The sequence below is a fragment of the Cololabis saira genome, chromosome 24 (assembly GCF_033807715.1).
Source record: "Cololabis saira isolate AMF1-May2022 chromosome 24, fColSai1.1, whole genome shotgun sequence".
NCBI lineage: Eukaryota > Metazoa > Chordata > Actinopteri > Beloniformes > Belonidae > Cololabis > Cololabis saira.
In genome coordinates this window covers 9,712,573-9,735,796 of record NC_084610.1, presented here as the reverse complement: position 1 = coordinate 9,735,796, position 23,224 = coordinate 9,712,573, and the positions used below count along the sequence as shown (strand labels likewise).

Here is a 23,224-nt window from a genome sequence, read left to right as displayed (position 1 = left end):
GTATCAAGACCAAGACTAGTTCAGCTTAAGACCAAGACCAAAAAAAACCTAGTTATTTCATCATCTTGTGTGATTGTAGAACATCAGCACCATCCTGGTTCAGCTGCTTAGTTTCCATATGAGCTTGTATTCAACTGCAGCACAATAACACAGAGAACTGGATGATGATGTTGAACTCACTATAAATGTTTTCATCAATCAGCTGAGATCAGATATGTGTGGCGACTGCACTACCGCTATTTCTACACTATTTGAGGATTGACTCCAGTGCTCTTTCTTTTTTTTTTTTGGGCTCTAGTGGCCCTTTATTCAAAGTGTACAGACAGGAAGGAGGTAGAGAGAGAATGGGGATGATATGGAGCAAAGGTGCGCAGGCTGGGATTCAAACCTGAGACCGCTGCAGCAAGACTGTGGCCTCAGTATATGAGCCACTGCTTAACCCACTACGCCACCGAGTGGCTCGACTCGAGTGCTTTTAGGGATTGACACGACTACTAACTAGTCCCAAAGTCGTCTAGCAGAATAACCAGCCTCCAACACCCCCCTCCACCTCAGAAAAGTAATGAATAGTAAATGTTAATGATTTAAATTGGACTTAATTTGTAGATGAAACAAGAATTTTAAATATTAAAGATACAATTATGGACTTGAAATTGCATTATAGTAGCCAGATTACACGTATATCAGCATCACTGAAATGGACCTAATGCTTAATCAATCACAACAATATGCAAATATTATTCAAAGACCACTGATGCCATATATTTATTCAAACAAGGCCGTTATAAACACAATACTGTCATTAAATACAGACACACATGCAGATGCACTAAAACATTAAATCAAATACAAAATATAAATAGTTTACAAAACTGTACATTAGAGAGGAAGAACTGGTGATACAAGATTCTGTCACCTTGGTGTCCAACGGCATCTCAATTATCCACAAAAAAGTCTCCAGACCATGATCGGTCTCCAGAACTACAAGTCTAGGGACTGCAGGGATTGTGTTTTGGATGGATACATGGGTTATTGGATTTTAAACCTGCAACACTTAGAGCTGTATTTAACCACAATAAACTTAATTTAAGCTTCTTTAAAATAAAACTAGTCTTCTCTTCTTTGCATCTTGCAGGTAAAAAGAACAAGTTGAGGGTATATTACCTGTCGTGGCTTCGAAACAAGATTTTGCACAACGACCCTGAAGTGGAGAAGAAGCAGGGCTGGGTCAACGTGGGCGACCTGGAGGGATGCGTCCACTACAAAGTTGGTGCGTATTTATCCTTTTTTTTTTCCCCCATTAAGCTCAAAGCACACAAGAGTAGTTCCTGGTCAGCTCACATCCTCTTTACCTTCCAGTGAAGTACGAGAGGATTAAGTTCTTGGTTCTGGCCTTGAAGAACGCTGTGGAGGTGTACGCGTGGGCTCCCAAGCCCTACCACAAGTTCATGGCCTTCAAGGTGAGCAGGCTGGATCTCCAGGGGCAGACGGGTTTAAAAGATGGATATTTTTATGTCGCAACTCCACCTCACTAACTCATTCGTTGGTGTCTCCACTTCAGTCTTTCGGTGATCTGGTGCACAAGCCGCTGCTGGTGGACCTGACCGTGGAGGAAGGCCAGAGGTTAAAGGTGATCTATGGTTCCTGCTCGGGCTTCCACGCCGTGGATGTGGACTCCGGTGCCGTCTACGACATCTACTTACCCACACATGTGAGTGTCCCAGTTCAGTCTTATGCTGTTGTTTCATGTTTGCTAGGGGTGTAACGATACACTAATCTCACGATACGGTACGATACACGATATTGAGGTCACGATAACGATAACGATACAATACGATATTATAGCAGTATTTTTTTAACAACCTTGCATGAGGAACATATGACTAGAAAAAAATAGTCTTTTATTTGAAAGACACAAAATACAAAACAATGCTGTGCATTTGCCCTATTGTTACAGTTTGTAATACTAACAGTTTAAGTTTTAAAGAGAAAGCCAGGCCAACCATTTTCCACAAACTGAACTAAAAGTAAATGTCAGGTTTGCATTATGCATCTTCAGTTTACAAATATTTATATATTATAAAGTACAAATATTTTGCCACAAACTGAATAGTTTCTCTCATGTATTGACTTTTTTCTTTTCCAGAAATTTAACAACTAAAATTAAGTTAATAAATAAATAAATAAAAGTAAATAAATACATACAATTTTACATCATAAAACAGATTGATTCCCGCTCACCTTATAAGTGTAAGAGGAGATTTATTTTTGTTAAGAAGGTTATTTTGGTAATTCAGGGTTAATTATTTTATAAATATATTCTTTATATTCTGATGTAAATCAGGGACTATAATGACACTGGTCAGTTTATCTGTAGTGGCTAGTCTGTTTTAGATTGGGCGGAGTGATACAGCACTAGGTGCTGTTGATGCTCTAAAATCCTACGCTGTTGAGCGGACATTAAAGTACACTGGAACTCAGCAGAAGTTGTCTCCGTGTTTATCCTACTCACGACCCGAAAAAGGTTTAATTTAATAAGGTAAGGCTTAACTCCAGACCAGACTTAAAAGTTCAGAGCTCAAAACCCCGCTAGAGTCCCGTGATCGGGACCAAAACGGTACTAGTTTCTTCTGAGTGGAGTAAGATTTTGGTCCGCGGGTCGAGCCGTGGTCGGCACGCGCGGCCGGATGAGCGTTACTAGTCAACACAATAGATTAATATTAATAACCCAATATCGCAATACATTTTATCACCTCCACGACACGTATTGTGACGTTTTTGTATCGCAAAATTTCATGGCACGATATATTGTTACACCCCTAATGTTTGCTGTCTTAACCTCCGTTTTTGTTTCTTTCATGTCCTCAGATCCAGACCCACATTCAGTGCCACGCCATCATCATCCTGCCCAACACGGACGGCATCGAGCTGCTGGTGTGTTACGAGGACGAGGGCGTCTACGTCAACACCTACGGGCGCATCACCAAGGACGTGGTGCTGCAGTGGGGGGAAATGCCGACTTCAGTGGGTAAGCGGGCCTTTCTGATCCTTAAATCTAGTTCAGGTGCATCTCTTACCGATGAGGACACGGGTTGACAGCAACGCCCTCTCTGATAGCCTACATTAGGTCAAACCAGATAATGGGCTGGGGTGAGAAGGCCATAGAGATCCGCTCCGTGGAGACGGGCCACCTGGACGGTGTCTTCATGCACAAGAGGGCCCAGAGACTCAAATTCCTCTGCGAGAGGAACGACAAGGTGACCACGCATTTCACTGTTGCTTTAACTGAGTATCATGGTGGATATTGTCTAACCCCTCTGGCTCTCTCAGGTCTTCTTCGCCTCTGTGCGTCAAGGAGGGGCCAGCCAAGTCTATTTTATGACCCTGGGCCGCACCTCCCTCATGAGCTGGTAGACGCCGCCCTCTATTACCCACGACGACGACCACGCCTACGTAGCGACCAACCGATGACGACTATGGCCGACAATAGAGAGAAAAGCCTCGAGACTGACTCAAAGAAGCACGTCAGCTGCCCCCCACCACCACCACCACCCGCCACCTACTCGGGAGGCCAACAAACAACAGATTGGACTGTAGTCATGACAAAAGGAGCTCGGGGTGAGCGGAGGAGCCTCCACGTGTTCCTCCAGCCCCGACCTTCCAGCGGATCCTCTCCAGGCCAGAGGGACGTGGTATCTGTTGTTGTTTGTGTCATAGTAAAACTTTGCATCTTGTACGTGAATGACAACGTGTGCTTGCCTGGAAGGGGGCAGACGAAAAGGGGGTTTAACGCGGCTGGCTGTTGCTGTACCGAAGAAGTGAAATACTTTTATGTGCCACAACTTAAATGTAGCTGTGTTTTAGTCCCACCCTGTTCAGGTGAAGATTTCCATGTTGGGCATGTTGCTGGTTCCCAGCCACAGTTTTCCTCTCATGAATTGTGGTTGACATGTAGATCTGCCTCTGTCTTCACTTTTATTTTATTTTTTTAAATTTTTTTCCTTCACCTCCTTAAGGTGAAGACTTCTTAAGGGACCTCCTTGATATTTCCGTTTTAATACAGGGTACTGGATATTGGTTTGTACATACTAACGGACTCGCACAGGTTTTCCAGAAACTTTTACCACATTGCCTCATGTGCTGTAGGCTATTTCGGACAAATGTACTCCCGTTTCTGACGGCATACCTTGGTGTTATTAACAAAATTAGCCCTTTTTTTTGTTTTTTCCTCATTATTATTATTATTATTATTATACACTGTACATTTTGTATGTGACTTGCAGCACACGTGCAACAAGGCAGGACACACGCATTAAAGGGTTGTAAAGGAAAAATCCACGTTATTTATCCGTAATCTGCACATTCTGTTTTCTTCTACTGGAAATATATAAAAACACTCCAACAAACCAGACCCAGAAATGTGAGGCTCGTCTTCTGCTTTGTTTTATTTTTCAGTGGATTTTTGTTCCTTTTGACTACAGTTTTATTAAGTAGGACTAGGTTAAACTGTGAATTAGACATGCAGGATTAGCAGGTGGCCGTTAAGGTAGCATGGCGGGGCAGGATGGGAGCGAGGGCGGCGCGCGGATCCGTTTTCACGCAATCGTGACATTTCACATCAACGATCGTCCAACTCTTCGCTTTGAAGGAGTCTTTAGCTTAATGTGTAGCCGAAGGTTGCCTTAGAAGGGTATTCATCCGATTTTAAAAAACGTTGGATCATCTGCACATTTGGATTTCCGGTGCTGTGGGAGCAAACTTGACTCAAACTTGGACCTCTCTTCTTTTATCTTAATGACATTTGGCTGTAAAGTTTACTTCATCCAGTCCAGTATTGCAGAGACGCCAACCTGAACCAACCCCTTTCTTGACTTTTGCACGGTTTCTGTCCAAATCTGGAATCTAAATGATAAGGCATGGTTTTTTTTTTTCTTGGTTTTTTTTTTAGTCGTTGAGAAGGAAAGGAAGCAAAATAACTCAAATCCACGTTCCAATAGCAGTGTTTCAGAGCCACTTCAGACGGTGTGAACTAAACAGCGTACTTTAACTTAGTTTTTAGTCTTGTTTCTGCAATTTTTTATCATGTATCCCTTCAGATAAGTATACGACTGCAGTGGGTTTCTTTTCTTTTTTAATTGTAATGCACACCTTTTATGTTCAGAATGTTTACAGAAGTAATTGTTTTTGTTAAACCAATGTGTCGATAGGAATATTTATGGTTTATTTTGAGGGCAGTTTTTTGTTTTTTCCTCCCAGTTTTGTATTATTCCCTTTTTGTACCGTCATGTAGGCATTTGTGTATGGGGATAATCAGCCTCGACTCTAATCGGCGTGACTCCTACAATCCTGCGCAGCGTGCTCCCGACTGAGGCAGCAAATACCCCCCACCACCCAGGTGACATGGCTCCCCTCAAACGTCTCCCTGCCATGCCTCTAATTTATGTCCTCTGTGTGTACTATGGGAATTACTGTATTTTCCTGAAGGTTTTTTTTTTTTTTCTCTCTCTCTCTCTCTCCATTGAATAAAGTCAGAATTAATTTACAGTTCTGTGTCGTTTTTGTGCTTCGAATGAAATAAGATGAAGGGAGAAGATCCATTACTTATGTTAAAGTTTAGATTTAAACACCCACCTAATTACAAACTCCATCTTTGGCAGACGTGTGGAGTGTTTTAGACCAGAGGTCTGCCTGGAGAATGTTTGCAGGACTGATAAGACCAAAATAGAAATGTATGGTTTGTTTGAGTGAGGAAACATTTGTAAGAAGAAAATAAACTGCATTCCTGCAAGTATCTTGACACCGTCACATGTCTGGGAAACGTGAGGCTCGCCTCATTTATCATCCCCCCCACACATTTTTCCATCCTCCTTGTCACTCAGAATATGACTTTAATGATTTATCTACCATTATTTGTTCAGAAGCTGGAATTGGGATATATTTAATTATTTGTTTAACCCCTTTCGTGACCTCCCCCAAAATTAAAACTATATTTAAAAAAAAAAAAATGGATGCAATACATGGAAAAATAAATAAAATTAATAAGTTACTAATGTATTCATAGAGGTACAAAAATAGATAATTAGAAAACTGAAAAACAAGAGTGACATTTTAACAAACAAGGAAGTAAAGGGATGGTGGGGCTTTAATTGTAGTTTGGACCTCTTTTGCTGCGTATTAGGTCATAATTTATAGTTTTTATTGTTAAAACAATACAAATTGAGTTGTTTCAGTAAATTATATAAGATGTTAAATTGTCTGGCCATGAATTGAATCCTAAAACAAAATGGGGATGAAGGCAAAAAAAATAGCATGTCAGCTTGATATAAGTTGATAGAAAATTGTAAGATGAATGAAGTGAGAAAAAAAGATGCTTTTTACTATTTCGAAATTCAGCAATATATGTCTGACTCAAAGGGCTCCAAAGTTGAATATTTTTTTCCATGTAAAATCATGATTGTCCTATGTCCATAGAGTTATTGAAAACAGCAATACTTTAAACACAACTGTGATGTCATGTCAGAAAGGAAAAAGCAGAATCATATAAATTGTAATGATAAAATGTTGTTTCAAACAACCCTCATGATTTATCTAGATTGATGTAGATTGTGGTAATAAGTCTACAACTATAGATGTTTTTTTTTAATTTCACCTACGTTTTGAGTTGTTTGTCATATTTTTATAGGAGATTTGGGGTTCCATTAAATTAAATTTGTTCTTAATTATATTTCAAACACCTTAAGTAGTTTTATGACATGTGACTTTCTTTTTTCCTTAATGATAACTTAGCAATTCTTTGTGGTCCTTTTGGTCTATTTATAGGTATATAACATTGTTGCTATGAATTATAGGACCACATTTGATTTATTATATTTATTTACTGGTAACTTTCACTGTTTTTGTGTCGTAGCTCTTCTAAGTCATTTGGTCTCTTTAAGTTATCTTTACATCTTCAGTTATATCTTTTTGCATATCATTTTGTTTTTGTGACAATTTCTATAATTTAGATGATATAATTTGTCACAAAAATATGTATCTTACCTTAAGAAGAAATAAAAGCTTATTTTTAGTTTGGCCACACGATGGCGCCATTGCGCTCCTCAAACCCGTCCAATTTAACGAGAAGGTATAAAGTTCTGTAAAGCTGCGTTTAATACTTCATGGCATAGCTTCCTACTGATACAAGTAAATTATCTTATAAATCAAATTAAGATTAAACTTTATTAATCATGTTTGAGCACACAAACAAGGATTTTTGGCTTCGGTGTGTAAATGAGACAGTGTAGGGATTTAATTACAACACACATACAACTTTTAATTTAGCAAACTACAAAATACTATATATATTTTTTTTACATATATTTAAATTTGTAAAAAAAAACAAAAAAAAACAGCAATGCAATAGTATAAAAAAAAACGGTATAAAAATAAATATCTTAAAAAAGTCCATACTAGCATAGCAACGGGAGAAGTCAGGAGCTTTATTATATTGCAAACTTTTAGTTTTAAATGTATGTACATGTTTTTGAGAAAGCCTTATATTTAAAGTATTATTATATTTTAAATTTAAGACTTTCTCAATATCATGTAGATACATTTCAGTCTTTTTAAGGATAAAGAGCGTATAAAAAGGAGACGAAATGTCAATAAATGTTAGTTAACGGGACTAAACCTTTATTTTGAAAACCCTCTCCCAAGCGGAAGTGGCCCGTCACCATGTCCCCGCTTGACTCCGCTCGGGTCACGCTGCATCCCGGCCGGATGTTTTGCGTCGCCCGCTCACGATGGACACATTTAATGCTTTCCACGCCGGACTCGCCGCGCGGCTGCAGCCGTGGCCGTGACCAGGTGAGTGCGCGGCCCCGCAGCGGCGGGAGCGAGCTCGGGGCTGCGGGTTGAACAGCTGGAGGAGGTCGTGACGCGGGCGGTTTGCAGCGACCGTGAACGCGTCTGCGTCCCTTAAAGGCTAATTTATGGTTCTGCGTACCCTACGCCGTAGGATCTGCGTTGGTGTAACGCGGAACCATAAATCAGCCTTAACAAATCTGCAGGGTAGCTCCTGAACAGGCTCGATTTGAGCTGTTGTTGTGTTTGTTTTTCTGAAAAACCTGCACATTTGAGGGGGGAGGAAGGCCGGAGCTGAACCTTTCCACCTCTGTCAGGTGTTGCCTCTTTTTTTCCTTTTTCCTCCTCTTTTCCTCCTTTTTGCCTTCAGACTGGAGCTGTTATTCCCTCCCTTTCCTGCCTTCACGCCTGTTGTTCCCACTTAATATAAGTCAAGTGATCCTTAACTGTGTGCACAAGATTCACCTTAAATCTCACCAAAAGTTCAGCAGCAAAGATTAAAAAGAGCATATTTTTACTTCATCATCACTGTTGGGTTTTTCTTTTTCTAGCTTAGGCTGGAGAATCAGGATTCAGATGATGGTTCATAGAGGTCACAAGAGTAAAAGTAAATCCTGTAAATCAGTGTAGTTCATACTACCATAGTTGTAGTTCTCCTATTTAATATTTTCTTATTCGTCAATCAATCACTCAAGATTTGAGGAAAAAGGTTTTGGACATGTTGATTACCTCTTCAGATCAGGGATTTGTCTATAAATGCAGGAAAAAAAGAGGCAAAAGAATATTATACATGCTTGGTATTAAAAAGTATTACTTTACAAGAGTCTGTGAGGACGAGCTCACCAAGAGCGGTTAATATAAGTCAAGTGATCCCTAACTGTGTGCACAAGATTCACCTTAAATCACACCAAACGTTCAGCAGCAAAGATTAAAAAAGAGCATATTCTTACTTCATCATCACTGTTTTTCCAGTGCTGGTTGGAGAATCAGGATTCAGATGATGATGAAGGTTCATAAAGGTCACAAGAGAGTAAAGAAAGTAAATCCTGTAAATCAGTGTAGTTCATACCACCATAGTTGTAGTTTTCCTATTTAATATTTTCTTATTCATCAATCAATCACTCAAGATTTGAGGAAAACGGTTTTAAGACATGTTGATTACCTTTTCAGATCAGGGATTTGTCTACAAACGCAGGAAAAAAGAGGCAAAAGAATATTATACATGCTTGTTGTTAAAGACTATTACTTTACAACCGTCTGTGAGGAAGAGAAACATCAAATGAAAAGTTAGGTTATGTTTTCATGGCTGTGAGGATCATTAGGGTATTGATCCGTGAGTGACTTGTATTGATGGATTTGGAGGAGTTATCAGCCTCCATCCCTGCAGCTGCTGCAGCAGTTGCCGGCAGCAGCATCACCTGCTCGGCAGCACAGATGGCTTCCAGGGCTGCTCTCCTGTCTCTGTTTGGATACCGTGCAGCTGTTGCATTCCTCACCTCCTTTATCTAGCTGCAAACTGACGGATTACACATGTTTTTGGGGTCCCCGTTAAGCCAGCAAAGCTGAAGGAAACCTTTTTTTAACTTGGTGATCTGACTGAGGACGCAGACTAAAGCATGTTGACATCAGCGACTGCTGTCTGTTGCTCTTGATTAGCCGCTGACTTCTCTCTGCTGACGTGAATCTGCTGCCTGTGTGGTTTTTGCCTCTCTGGATTGACATTTCTCTCGGCAGATGGGTTGTTCTCGGGTTTAGTCATAAACTTTGTTTCCTTGGGCGTCACACGTGCAGATCAGTCAGTCCGGGCTATAATGTCACACCTGTGATTTATTTAGGATGGGCCTGGTGCCTGGTGTTTGTGACAATTCAGAGGGATTGGTGCAAATAAAAGAAGATGGTAAAGCTAAAGTTTTTCTTTTTACGTAGGTCAGTAAAGTCCCTTTTGATCCAGAAAATTGTTCCTTTTTTTATATACAAGCAGACAATCTTTATCTTTGCATCAGCGACAGTAAACATATTCATATGCAAATACAAGTATAGTGTGTTTACTTCTACAATAACCATATTGACTGAGTCCTAAATAAAATGCATTAGCATGCATTTACGTTCTCGCTAAGTTTGTGACATGTCAGAACATTTACTTCCATCAGAGTGTTACTTTTTCATCCCAGTTTTGCTTTGATGATAGATTGTTAATAGAATTAGTCTGGACCTTTTGTGGTTATTAATGTGTCAAAAAGGGCTTTCTGAATCACTTTTTCTCCGTTTGATTCCAAAGAATCCTGCTATTGTTCCTTAAGAAAGAAAAAAGAAATATGTGACTAGTGGTGTCGAGCTGCTTTTTGTTTTTGCTACACAATGTTGCTGAACTTGAACCCGTCGATGCAAACCTCAGATCACAACACACACGCACACACGCACACACACGCACACACGCACACACACGCACACACACACACACACACACACACACACACACACACACACACACACGCACACACACACGCCTGACTGTAGCGGCTCATCTTACTGGAAGTGTCACTGATGCTGCCATCGCTCTGGAAACCAGTCAATCTACTCGTGACTCATGACCTTTTGAGTTGAGCTTTAAAAAAAAAAAAAAAAAGATCAATTTCAATCAATTTCCTCATTGATTGGTAATATATTGAACAGTTTTCGTAGCTTTATCATTAGTTTGCTTCATTTTCTCGATGCAGACCAGTAGTAGTATTTTCCATCCAGTTTTTCGTGCTTTAGGGGGAAATGTTTTCTAGAAAAGGTTATTTAAGTGCTTTACGAGAGTCATAAAAGACAAAAGAGCAAAGATTTGTGTTTCCGAGTCATCTGCCCCAAAGTGTGCCGCGACAATGCGGAGCAGGTCCCCCCCCCCCACAGGCACAGAGACATAAAACTTTTTGATGTCCTTCACCACCCACACTTGTCCTTTCTCTCTGAGCCCAGCCACGCTCTCCTCTCTCCTCTTCCACTCTCTTAAAGGCCACGCTGCTCTTTGAGCTAACCCCCCCCCCCCCTTCTCTTCCAGCCCAGGACAAAGACGGGAGGGTGACTGTGGCGCTCTGTTGCCAGGTGTTCTCCACTGCCGCCCGGGGGGCCGTAATCGTAGCGGCCCCCACACTGCAGCTGCCCTCCCCAGCCTCCTATTGTGCAGCTCCATTGTTCGCCCCCCCAGCCCCCCCCCCCAGGGGAAACCCTTTCAGGCCCAGGAGAAGGAGTGTGCACACCCACCACGCGTGCCTCGGGGAAGCTGGGTGTTGGAGGCATCTGCCCCCGCGGCCACGCCCCCGCACCCCCCCCCCACGTCTCATTGTGAAGCCGCCGCTCTCCGATTGGTGGAAGCAGCGGCCACTCTCCACCAAGGAATGGCAGACATTGTCGCTCCATCTGTTCTGCCGCTCATTGTCCAACTTGGCTGCTTCTGCAGAAGAAGAGAAAAAGGAGAGGAGGAAGAAAAGCCACTTGAACATCCCGGAGGTGGATCCCCCCCGCGCTCCACCTGCAGCACCGTCGCTTTTGGACCCGCGGATGGGACAACTTTGGGACTTGTTCCATCTGGGTTTAACCTGCAGCGTTTCATCCGCTCATTACGGATTTAAATATGTGGTGATCTCATCCCCCTCCCTCCGGAGTCCCCTGACTGCTTCACTCCGGTAAGTGAGATGACATCTCCATCTGTCCCCCCGCTGGAGTTTCAATTATTCAACTTAGTGCTGGATCCCATCAGATACATGTTTTACTATCCATGTCAGCAAACTCAAATCCCAGACTTGTAAGAGAAAAAGACCCAACCTGCATGACAGGTTGGGTCTTCTCAGTCTGGTCGGACAAGTGCCGGGCTGCAGCATCATAAATAACTCAAATACTTGCATAGCTGAAGTAGCAAACGGGCCTGGAGTTGTAAAGTTGGGGTGAGTCGAAGCACTTGTTGCAAAAAAAAGTTAAATAGTGGAGGTTTATACTGTAAAAAGGTGTGTGTTGGCTGTGTTGATGTGTGACCTGCTGCAGGAGTGGTGGCATGTCCATGTCGTGAGGTTTGGTGTGGGCAGGATTATATAAAAACAACAAAAATAAGTTTTTCTGGCTCAGTTTCTGTGTTTTCCCAGCATGTGTTTGGCAGCGCTGCTCCTCTGTCATGCTGCAACTTCCTCCTCGCTGTGTTGTGTAGAAAGGGCTGCTGTGTGTGTGCGTGTGTGTGTGTGTGTGTGTGTGTGTGTGTGTGTGTGTGTGTGTGTGTGTGTGTGTGTGTGTGTGTGCGTGTGTGTGTGTGTGTGTGTGTGTGTGTGTGTGTGTGTGTGTGTGTGTGTGTGTGTGTGTGTGTGTGTGTGTGTGTGTGTGTGTGTGTGTGTGTGTGTGTGTGTGTGTGCCAGTTGCGACCACAGCTCAGCAGACATCTGTTGCCCCACTGCTGGCGGGGAAAAAGCCCAGCAAGCCATCTAGTTACACGTATATACATTATTATCCCAGCTGACCCCCCTCCCCCCCGTTTTTTTTAACACTAACTTTTGCACTGTGTGTGTGTGTGTGTGTGTGTGTGTGTGTGGTGATGCATGACCAGACAGCCCCCTGCTGTCCTTCCCAAACCCCCCCCTCTCCCCGTGCTGGAAGGGCCGTGTTACATATTCATTACGGCTCCTCTCAAAGCCAGCGGCGCGGCTGTGTGTGGGAGCTGCTGCGCCGGCGTTTGAAAGATGCACAACTCAGCCCCGAGGTCTGGAGGCGGCGAGATGAGGCCGCGGCGCCGCCGGTCCCGTGGAGACCGGACCAGATCTGGAGACTCCCCTTTTGCAACTGCGACTTTTAAAAACCCAACTGAAGCTTTAGTCGTGCGAAAAAAAGCACTATGTCCTGCAAAGACTGTGAATAGTTTCAGATTATATGTAGTTAAAAAACATCAGTTGGTTAATTTGCTCATCATTCAGGTGATCTGAAAATTAATTGTGCACCGGCGGTGCTGATGTGGTCCAGCTGAATCCGGCCTGGGAGGAGATTAATGGGAAGAGGGCGAGTAAATAGTCCCAGAAGCTGCTCTGGCTTCACAGCAGCATGACTCACCTGGTGAGGCGGATGTTGTTTATGTGCACGGCGCCGTGCACCGTGCACGCCCACGGTGGTGGAGGCCACGGCCCCAGTCCTCATAACTCCTGCAGGTCTGCTGCTGTCAGAGAGGCACACTTAGGCCCCGACCGGCCCACATGCAACAAGAGTGTGTGTGTGTGCGTGTGTGTGTGTGTGTGCGTGCGTGTGTGTGTGTGTGTTAAAGGGAGGTCACCAACTGAACACTGCAGCCTCCGTCTTGGCATTTGGAGGGGGGGGGGATGCTTTCAACAGCTGTAGCTTAGCAACAGTAGCTCAGCCATGTTGCTAGGCAGCCCTGTTTTTTATAAAATGCACACCAACTCCACCCAGTCCCCCCCCCCCTCTCTGTTATCTGTTTTGTCCTGATAAGGTTTGAGTTAATTTCCGAGTTTAAAGATGCACAATCCAACTGAACGTTTGAGTTTTAGGCATCATTTAGACTTTGAAACCATTAAAAGGTTAGATTCACTTTATCGTCAATATACTGAAACTTTTAATCACGTTCGCCCTGAACGGCATGTGCAGTCATTGTCAGGATCTACGACCATCGTGTCTTTGTTTCCAGAGCACAACAGCACAATTTCATTTTCTCCCTCTTAATTTAATTGCGGCCCCGGCTTTTACCCGCCATCATCTCCGCGGTGATTGAATGTGACGTCCTGATTGGCCGGCGGCCTCTGAGGCCTCGCTGCTTTTTTAACGAGTGACTCCCGGACCTCAGTGGGAGGAAGCATATGGGCCTTAATTACCAGGTAGAATGAAAGGGGGAGCATCCCTCGACCCAAGCTGTAACGGCCACCGTCACCCCCCCCACAACCCCAAACGGTCTCTGTTAGCATTAGATTAATGTGCGGTGGCGTCGTGGCTTTAAAACACACTGAGGCCAGCGTGAGGACAACACAAAAAAAAAAAGCGCGGGAGTCCATTAATTAGGGTGAGGGGCCCCATCGGGTCTTTGTTGCAGCGTCGGTGGAGTCTGCAGCAGACGGGCCAATCAGAGGTGGCGTCAGGGACATCAGCTCAGAGCTTAATGTGGAAAAAGTCAGATTTTCTTTTCTAAAAAATGACAGTTGGATCATATAACAAAAAAAAAAAAACCTGTCTCATCTTGGATTTCAGCGGCTGGGATGGTATCAGACGCCATACTGCTCCAAGTTTAAGTAGGGATTTACCCAGATACCCCGGAGGCATCTGTGTCATCATATATAACAATGTGATGCGAGCACAAGCATCATTAATCTGTATCAATAATTGTTTCCCCGACAGGTACCGATGAGTGGAGCTCTGTGAGAGCCGCACTCGACCCGGTGTGCTGGATGTCTGCGGCGGATCCATGGGCCAGAAGGACCATGGGGAGGCAGGAAGCGGCCACATCCTCGCCCTGGGCCCAGATCTGGAGTACCTCCATGTAGCCGGAGCCGAGCGGCAAGCTGGCGCCGTCGACGGCTGCCCCGCTATGGAGGAGCAGGGGGGGAGCGCCGGCGACGCCTCCACCGCCGGCTCCCCTCCACCCACCCTGCTAGAGGAGGGCGAGGAGTCGGCCCCCGGCTCCACCCTCGCCCCGAGCGCTGATGGAGGAGAGGGTGGACCCGCCCACGGCAAGAACGCCCACCAGCCACTGTGTCGGACCCCGTGTGTGGACTTGGGCACCGAGGGGCCCCCTGAATCCCCGTCTGAATCTCCAGCAGAGCTCGGACGTGACGCTCCCGCGCCCTCCGGACCTCCACCCGGCCTCCCCGAGCCGTCACCGGCGCCGGGAGGCAGGGAGTACCAGGCCAAGCTGGAGTTCGCCCTGAAGCTGGGCTACTCGGAGGAGACGGTGCGGCTGGTGCTGTCCAAGCTCGGCCCCGACACCCTCATCAACGACATCCTGGGAGAACTGGTCAAACTGGGCACCAAGTCGGACAGCGAGCAGCCGGGGGGGATCTTAACCTCTACCTCATCCTCCTCTTCCTCCTCCTCCTCGTGCGGCTGCTCCGACTTGCTGGACGGGCAGCGCTCGGACTCGCCGTGTCCCTCAGACCCCGCCTGCGACCAGGACAACCTGCGGCCGGTCGTGGTGGACGGCAGCAACGTCGCCATGAGGTACTGTTGTTTTTGTTTCAGTCCACTCAAAGTCTGAGCACATTAGTCTTATTTTAGTCAGAATTTTCCAGGCCAATACACAGCACATACAGTATGACACTATTGAGTTCCCACCCTCAGTGCAAGGGGAACATCCCTGAGTTTTCTCTGACTTTCTTGACCAAATCCCATATCAAGCAAATAAAGTTATAATTAATGTTTTGCTTAAAGGTATAGTTGGTCACACACTCCTCAGCAGAAATGTTTCTACAAAACGGCAAGATATAAATCTACACTTTTTACACAGAATGGAGAAAACACAATAGGTTTCGAAATATCTCGCTCCCATTGGTCGTTTATATCGTTGAAAGAAAATAGAGGTTATAGTAGGCTACGTGAAAAGGAATTCTTTGTATCTGCACTCAATTGCTCTTCCTCCGGAAGACCCGGATGTCTGGCACAATAAAATTGAAATTGAATTGCAAGAACTGAATTTGAATTGTGAGAACTGAATGTAGATTCAGTTTTTCAATGCAATGATTCATATTAAACAATACAAATTCAAATTATGTGATTCAGATTCAGTTTTTTAATGCAATTATTCAAGTTGAGCAATTCAAATTCAAATATAAATTATTCAAATTCAGTTTCTAGTGGCACATATTTCTGCCCATAATTATCTTCTTATATTGTAGACTCAAGAATACATTCATTCCAGATACAGAAGACTCTAATTTGAGTTTACAACATATTTATTTTTCTGCATTTCTCCCCATATTTTTCGATGACACATTGGGTTTTCTTTTCCACGTCTATGTAGTTAAAGTGTATCCAGAGATGGTCTCTTCTTCTCCTCCCAGCCCCAGAGCAGATCCCCACGTGAAACATGGAGATTAAGGATCTTTGTTAGAACATTTCGTCTCGTTTTGGTCAATGAAAATGAAGACACATTTTAGCAGAGTTTTTACTTCGTAATTTACATTTTAGTCTTTTTATTAGTCTACGATATTGCATAATATATTTAATTATCGTTATCGTCACATGACCAGCATTTTCGTTGCGTCTCGTTTTCCTCAGGTGATAAAGGTTCGTTGACGACGATATTTAGTCAATTTTCGTTGACGAAAGCAATTTTACCTTGAGGTGAGCGACGTGTCGCAGCAGTTAAAACAGAGCTGTGATTTACGGTTACATTGTACCACTTTGTCTTCTGTAGCCATGGCAACAAGGAGGTGTTTTCCTGCCAGGGCATCCAGCTGGCGGTGGACTGGTTCCTCGAGCGCGGCCACCAGGACATCACCGTGTTCGTCCCCGCTTGGAGGAAAGAGCAGTCCCGCCCCGACGCCCCCATAACAGGTGGGTTCAGAAACCTACAACCCCCCCCGACTCGGTTTCCGTCTCCTCTTTTCCTCGGTCTCACGTCATCCCTCCCCTCCACAGATCAGGAGATCCTGCGGCGCCTGGAGAAGGAGAAGATCCTCGTCTTCACTCCCTCGCGGCGCGTCCAAGGCCGGCGCGTGGTCTGCTATGACGACCGCTTCATCGTCAAGCTGGCATATGAGTCAGACGGCATCATCGTCTCCAACGACAACTACAGGGACCTGGCCAACGAGAAGCCCGAGTGGAAGAAGTTCATAGACGAGCGGCTGCTCATGTACTCCTTTGTGAACGACAAGTGAGTGGGCGGATTAGATGCTTGTTCAATCGGCATGACAACAGACGTGACATTTGAGTTTCCAATCTTTTATACTGAGTAATAACTGATGCACAAAAGGTTATTCCTGACATTCTGGTTTAGAGACAAAGATTAACCTTTTTCTTTTTCATTAAACTGAAACAAGAAAGAAAGCATCAAACCAGAATCTTTTATTTGTATTTTGTCTTAGATTCATGCCCCCAGATGATCCTCTTGGTCGTCACGGTCCCAGCTTAGACAACTTCCTGAGGAAAAGACCGGTTATGCCCGAGCAGAAGAAACAGCCCTGTCCATACGGTGAGAACACACATTACACACACATATACAGTTGTGTGAAAAAGTGTTTGCCCCCTTCCTGACTTCTTATTTTTATGTTTGTCGCACTTAAATGTTTCAGATCAAACAAATTTAAATATTAGACAAAGATAACACAAGTAAACACAAAATGAAGTTAAATGAAGATTTTTATTATTATGGGGAAAGAAAAATCCAAATCTACATGGCCCTGTGTGAAAAAGTGATTGCCCCCTAAACCTCTATAAATACATATTTTTTTAATAGGAAGTAGTTTTACAAGATACAGCAATATAACGGGAAAAAGGGAAGGATGGAAGTATTCCCTATCTTTTTATATCCCTCTCACATTCCCATCCTGTCCCCAGCACTCGCAACAGACCCATAGACGAGAAAAACAACCAAATATAAAGAAACAAAACATAATAATTAAAATAAATGGAGGTAGGGGGGGCTCAGTCAACACAGAGATGTCAAAGACTCAATATGAGCGATCTCCACGTCCTTTCAAATGAATGTGAGGAGCCATTGAGGGAAAATCTTCAAGACTCTTTTCAAGACTCATGAGCCGTAAAACTTCTTCCACCTACTAGGGGATGGAGGTTGAGAGTGTTTCCATTTAAGGAGTGTAACAGTGTGGTGAAGGCAAGGACATTGTGTATAATTCTAGAGGTAAAAGGCTGTAGAGCCCCCTCCCAAACAAAGCCAATAGAGGTTCAGGAGAGATGGTTGTGTTGTATGCTGTGCTAAGAGCTAAGATTTCAGACCAGAACATGGGAGAATGGTCAGCTGGGAATTGTTTGCACCTGTTACAGGAGTCGGTTGCGTTGGGATACATTTGAGATCAAGTAAACTTTGTGCACTACTTTACACTGTAGTAGGCCGTGCCTCGCACAGATTGAGGAAGAATGAACCGACCGTAATACTTGTTCCCAGTAGTAATCAGGTAGCGTGACTCCACGCTCCCAAGAATCCTTCAGGCACATACAGGACTGTCTCAGAAAATTAGAATATTATGATAAAGTTCTTTATTTTCTGTAATGCAATTAAAAAAACAAATACAATACATTCTGGATTCATTACAAATCAACTGAAATATTGCAAGCCTTTTATTATTTTAATATTGCTGATTATGGTTTACAGTTTAAGATTAAGATTCCCAGAATATTCAAATTTTTTTAGATAGGATATTTGAGTTTTCTTAAGCTGTAAGCCATGATCAGCAATATTAAAATAATAAAACGCTTGCAACATTTCAGTTGATTTGTAATGAATCCAGAATGTATGACATTTTTGTTTTTGTAATTGCATTACAGGAAATCACAATATTAAAATTTTCTGAGACAGTCCTGTATAATATTTTAAAGATAGAAATGCTAAAGTTATGATTCTAATGAAATATTGTGCATGTGTTGCAGGAAAGAAGTGCACTTATGGCCACAAGTGTAAGTACTACCACCCCGAGAGAGGGGCTCAACCCCAGCGCGCCGTGGCCGACGAGCTGCGCGCCAGCGCCAAGACGTGCGTCACCTCCAAGAACCAGGGGGACGCCGGGCTGGTGAAGAGCCACAGCGTGCCAGCCGGCATCGAGGCCAAGAAGGGCGCCCCCAAACGGCAGTCGGACCCCAGCATCCGGGCGCTGTCGTACAGCGACGCCGAGGAGAAGCTGGCGAGGAGCAGGGCGGAGGGCCAGAAGGGCGGCGGCTCATGTAGCGGGAGTTTGACCGTTTCCACGGCGCCGGGAGGCCCCCCGTCCGGGCTGGCGCTCCCCCAGGAGCCGTCCAGAGCGCTGGCTCATCACCCCGCCCCCGGCCACGACCTCTACCCCCACTGCGAGTCTCCGGACCTGAGCTACTACTCGGTGGCGCGTGCCTACTCCGGCCTGAGCCTCTCCTCCAGGCGCAGCCCGGACTGCCGCTACGCCAACGACCCGGACCTGCGTCTGGGCTCCATGGGCTCGGCCGGCTCCGAGTGCAGCAGCGAGAGCAGCATCAGCTGCGGCAGCAGCTGCGACTCCTACGGCGAGAGGTCGTGCCCCGGCTGCCCCCCCGACGCCCTGATCGAGGACGGCGTCCATTTCCCCAACCCCCACGGCCGGCTTTACTCCCATCACGACGTCTGCGGCCTCCATCCTGCCGACTACGCCAACATCCAACACGGCCACGGCTCGGGTCCGGGGGGGCACGGCTACCACCTGGGTGGGGCGTGTGGGCAGAGCTGCTCTCACGACCCGCCCCCACCCGAAGCCCCGCCGAAGCGGCCGCTCTACCCGCTGCCCCCTCACCTCCAGCACCAGCCGTTGGCGGCGCGCTCCAGCTGCCCCGGCGACTACCACTCCCTGCCCCAGTCCAGCCCGCACCCCCCCGGCTCCCCGCTGGGCCGCTGCCTGGCCCCCACGCGGGGCGAGAGCGCGTCCGACTCGCACCTCTACGAACACCTCTCGGCGTCGCACCTCCACCACCGGGCCAAGGCGTCGCCCGGCTGGGACGCGTACTACCGGCAGGCGCCGCCGCCGTCCCGGTACGAGCCGTCCACCTACCAGAGCCTGCCGGACACGCGCCAGTCCCCCTGGCACACCCCCCCCTGGCCCCAAGACGGCTACGGCCAGCACCACTCCTCCCACCCGGCGCTCCACCCGTCCCCCACGCATTACCTAAGCCACCCGCCGCCGTCGCACTCTCCCCACCCGCCGTATTCGGCTCACAGCTCGCACCTCGCACTCCCCCCTCACCCCCCATCGTCCTACGCACCTCAGCACCCGGACTCGCCCATACGCGGCCGCTACGGGGACGTCAGGGAGAAGGCGTACGTCAACCTGTGCAACATCTTCCCCTCGGAGCTGGTGAGCCGGGTGATGGCCCGGAGCCCCCACATCACGGACCCCCAGCAGCTGGCCGCCGCCATCCTGGCGGAGAAGGCCCAGTCAGGCTACTGAGAGGTTTACATCATCATCATCATCATCATCACTGAACTGCATAGTAAAAACTTACTTTTTGACTTTAATGCGACAAATGGTCGAGTTCAAGAGGTTAAAACAGAGTAGATAATCCAAAATCCAGCTGAAGAAAAGAGGGTTTAAATGAGAGCAAACGCTTGTTGACCTGATTTAATCGCATCAGACCTTCCACACGCAGGACTAGTACCTTTTTATTATTACTGTATACATTTAGATGACTGAAATTAGGGGATATTGGATCATTTCCACTACTTTTGTGGCCATCAGCAGGCTAAATATGCACACTCCTTGTGTGTATCATTCAGCATGAGTCAAACAGTGCTTGGATGTTTGATTTTCTTGCATATGACCCAACTTCAAATCATCTGGTACTGTTTATTATCAGTTTTAAAACAGTAGCCCCCCCCCAAAATCGCTATATGTTGTGTGGTTCAATTAAAAAAAAAAAAAAAAGGATGTTGGAAAGCATGCGACCTCGGTTTTATTGGTCAGAGTTGTAGCTGAAGAGATGGGTGACCCTGTCGTGTGTACCTTAGTTTTAGTAAGGGACATCTCTCTCTCTCTCTTTCTATCTCTCATCTATATCTCTCTCTCTGGCCCTGTCATTTTGGGTCAACTCTGATATCTGCTGCAGACGCATTTGGCTATAAGTTAATAAAACACGTGTTGTAAATATATTTAATGGATCCCACTGCTGTGCTTTTGGGTGAAAGCGTCTCCTGCCGTCTGTAGCAGATCCCAGCCGAATCCGTACTAGACAGAGAAAAACCCTGTTTGATACAAATTGTATCATTAACTAAGTCGCTGGTGTTTATATACAGTACATGGACTTATTGATCTGTATCTATCCAACACTCTTGATGTATTGCTATATGATTAAGTGCACTGTTCCGATCGAGATGTTCCAACTTTTAATCTTGTGGAAATAGCTTTGAGACAATTATTTCAAATATGATGTTTTAGACACACAAAAAAACGGAGTTGTGTGCCTACTATGTTTAGGCATCACAACTACTTTACTTGTGCTTTTGGGCTTAAAGCTGGCTGATTTTTCTACAAAAAAATGATTTTCTCAATCCAAATCCTACGAGACACATGCTTTGGTTAACTGGACAGCCGTGCATTTGGAAACAGATTTGTTTTCACATTTGAGCTTGGGGTCGAGTAATTTCAACCTTTTTTAGGCTCCAAGTTGGGAACTAGAACTACTTTCGAGTAATATTAAATTATGCTCGAAATAATGAAGAATGTATGTATTATCTTTTTCTTCTAAATCATGAATTTAAAAAAAAGTTTTATGTTTAGGTCGTGGTGATATCCCATGGTGGCTATTTTGAATTTATTTAACATTTTAGTAACGCACCAGGCTAACATTTCCTTTTACTTTTCTGTTGAATCCTGGCATAGTTGAGGCTTCATTTGTAGCATTATGTTTAAATGTTAATCCATGTTTTGCTTTCACGATATATACTTATCAGGTCTCACGTCGTCGAATCAGGGAGCTGTAAATCTAGAGCAGGAGGCGGGACATAGCCAAGATCTGGTAGCTCATTGGCTACTGAATCGGCGCCTAACACAAGGAGGTATGTTGTTAATGTCATATATGGCATTAACTAAAACTTATCATATGATGAAGAAAGATCAGAAATTTACCAACTTACCTCCACTTACTGGGTCGATATTGCGCTTTGGTGTCTAAGCAAAGCACAGAGTCGTTAAGATTAATTAGCCAATCAGCTACTAGATTTGGACTAAGCCCCGCCTCCCCGCTGTTGATTGACGCAGCACTGATTTGACCATTACAATCGTTGGTTTGGTTGGAAAGCGGAGTGGGTTTAGGAAATGATGGCGAGAAAAGAAAAGCTGTAACTGAGAGACAACTGCAAAACTCAGATTTTTTTTTGCTTACAGATTCTGGGTAAGATTCTCTACATGTGTTGGCGTTGAAGTGACGTCATACTCATAGTCCAGGTTCAAAACGGCCACCATGGAAATCAAACCTAGTAATCTCATCATACAGTTTATCAGAAGCCAGCTACTTAAAAGCCCAAATGGTTTCTTTCCCGTCCAACGTGTCTCATTGTACAAATATGAGTAAGTGTACAATAACACGTGCTGTGGATGAGAGAGAGCCTTTGTGTGTATTGAAGAAGCGCCTTCTCTCTGGCCTCCTGGCACTGTGTGTCAGCGTGGCACCCGAGCGTGGGCCCAAAGTAATGCCTCTTCATGGCATTGTGCTTATGACACATCCAATACTCTGAACTATGTTCAGCTAACTATTATGCATGGTTTGATTTACTTTCTGCATGCATTCTTGTGTTTAATTGTACATAACGCGTGTCTGTTTCTGTCCTCGGAGGCTTGTCTTGCTGTTACTGTGATGTGCTAGTTGTTATATACTATGTTGAACTGTACACAATAATTGAAGTGTAAATCTTTGCTCGTATCTTGGTAGTGATTTCAGTGCAGCGCGCTTCTAGAATGGACATTCCAATTTTGAGGGGACACATAGTGTTTATTTAAAAAGGAGTCTGTCCGACACAGTTTCCCCTGAGTGCATCCAGCCAGGAGCTGTTTTATTATTCTGTAGTGTAACAGGATAAAAATCCACCCTTTCAGATGTTCTTTACATTTTGTGAGTAGCAGTGTAATTAATACAATATTGTAAGAGTTTCAACTGATGTTCAATAAAGAAATATAAAAACACTCCACTAACAAACTTCAGACATGTTGCTTTGACTGTCTCAGTTTCAATATACTAATACTACTGAAATAAAGATCATTACTTGGGTATTTTGGCCTTAGTTTCTTCAAAAACCACTGGCATCAGAAAATCAGGGCTCGTAATTAATAATTTCTAGAAAAAGTAATTATAGGAAATGTGCTCCTGAATTATCAGATAAGGGCTGGACTGAAGAGGATGATGGGTCGATAGTTGGTTAACTGCCTGCTCAACCATTTGGTCCAGTAGGCAGTTTCTTTTTCCCCTTTTTATGCAAATATTTTTAGCATGTTATTAAAAGGCATGCAAGTAAAATGTGTACAATGTACTACTCTGGAGTGCAATGTATTTATATTTACATTTAAGGTTAAGAAAATGAACTTTATCCTATTTATGAAGCAAGAGATTCTTTCTTTGGATAACTCGCATTACTTAGCCCGATTTTGTCCACAACAGTCTATTAAACAGAATAAAGTACTTATGATCAAACTAAAATTTCCTTTGGTGTACTTAATTTTTTCTAAAATGTAATTAGAAAAAAAAAATATGGCATTTA

General features: G+C 44.5%; 2 protein-coding genes across 10 annotated transcripts in view; both read left to right on the top strand.

The window, feature by feature from the left end:
- The window catches only part of LOC133425002 (mitogen-activated protein kinase kinase kinase kinase 4-like), a 32,312-nt gene extending 26,768 nt beyond the window's left edge, over positions 1–5,544 (top strand). For all 8 annotated transcript variants that reach the window (XM_061715636.1, XM_061715638.1, XM_061715633.1 and 5 more), the window contains 6 exons: positions 1,136–1,270; positions 1,360–1,460; positions 1,562–1,711; positions 2,869–3,028; positions 3,118–3,257; positions 3,331–5,544. In XM_061715636.1, coding sequence (XP_061571620.1) covers positions 1,136–1,270; positions 1,360–1,460; positions 1,562–1,711; positions 2,869–3,028; positions 3,118–3,257; positions 3,331–3,414 — 770 coding nt within the window. In that variant the 3' untranslated portion in view covers positions 3,415–5,544. The remainder of the gene's footprint in view (positions 1–1,135; positions 1,271–1,359; positions 1,461–1,561; positions 1,712–2,868; positions 3,029–3,117; positions 3,258–3,330) is intronic.
- A 2,193-nt stretch (positions 5,545–7,737) lies between these two features.
- On the top strand, positions 7,738–22,844 carry LOC133425222 (probable ribonuclease ZC3H12C). 2 transcript variants are annotated; one of them, XM_061715953.1, is made up of 6 exons: positions 7,738–7,845; positions 14,203–15,021; positions 16,217–16,356; positions 16,441–16,675; positions 16,887–16,993; positions 18,409–22,844. In XM_061715953.1, the coding sequence occupies exons 2-6, from the start codon at positions 14,270–14,272 to the stop codon at positions 19,923–19,925; spliced, it is 2,751 nt and encodes a 916-aa protein (XP_061571937.1). In that variant the 5' UTR covers positions 7,738–7,845; positions 14,203–14,269; the 3' UTR covers positions 19,926–22,844. The 2 variants fall into 2 exon arrangements, with proteins under 2 accessions (XP_061571937.1, XP_061571936.1); XM_061715952.1 differs by lacking the exon at positions 7,738–7,845 and adding an exon at positions 11,195–11,510.
- The last annotated feature ends 380 nt before the right edge of the window (positions 22,845–23,224 follow it).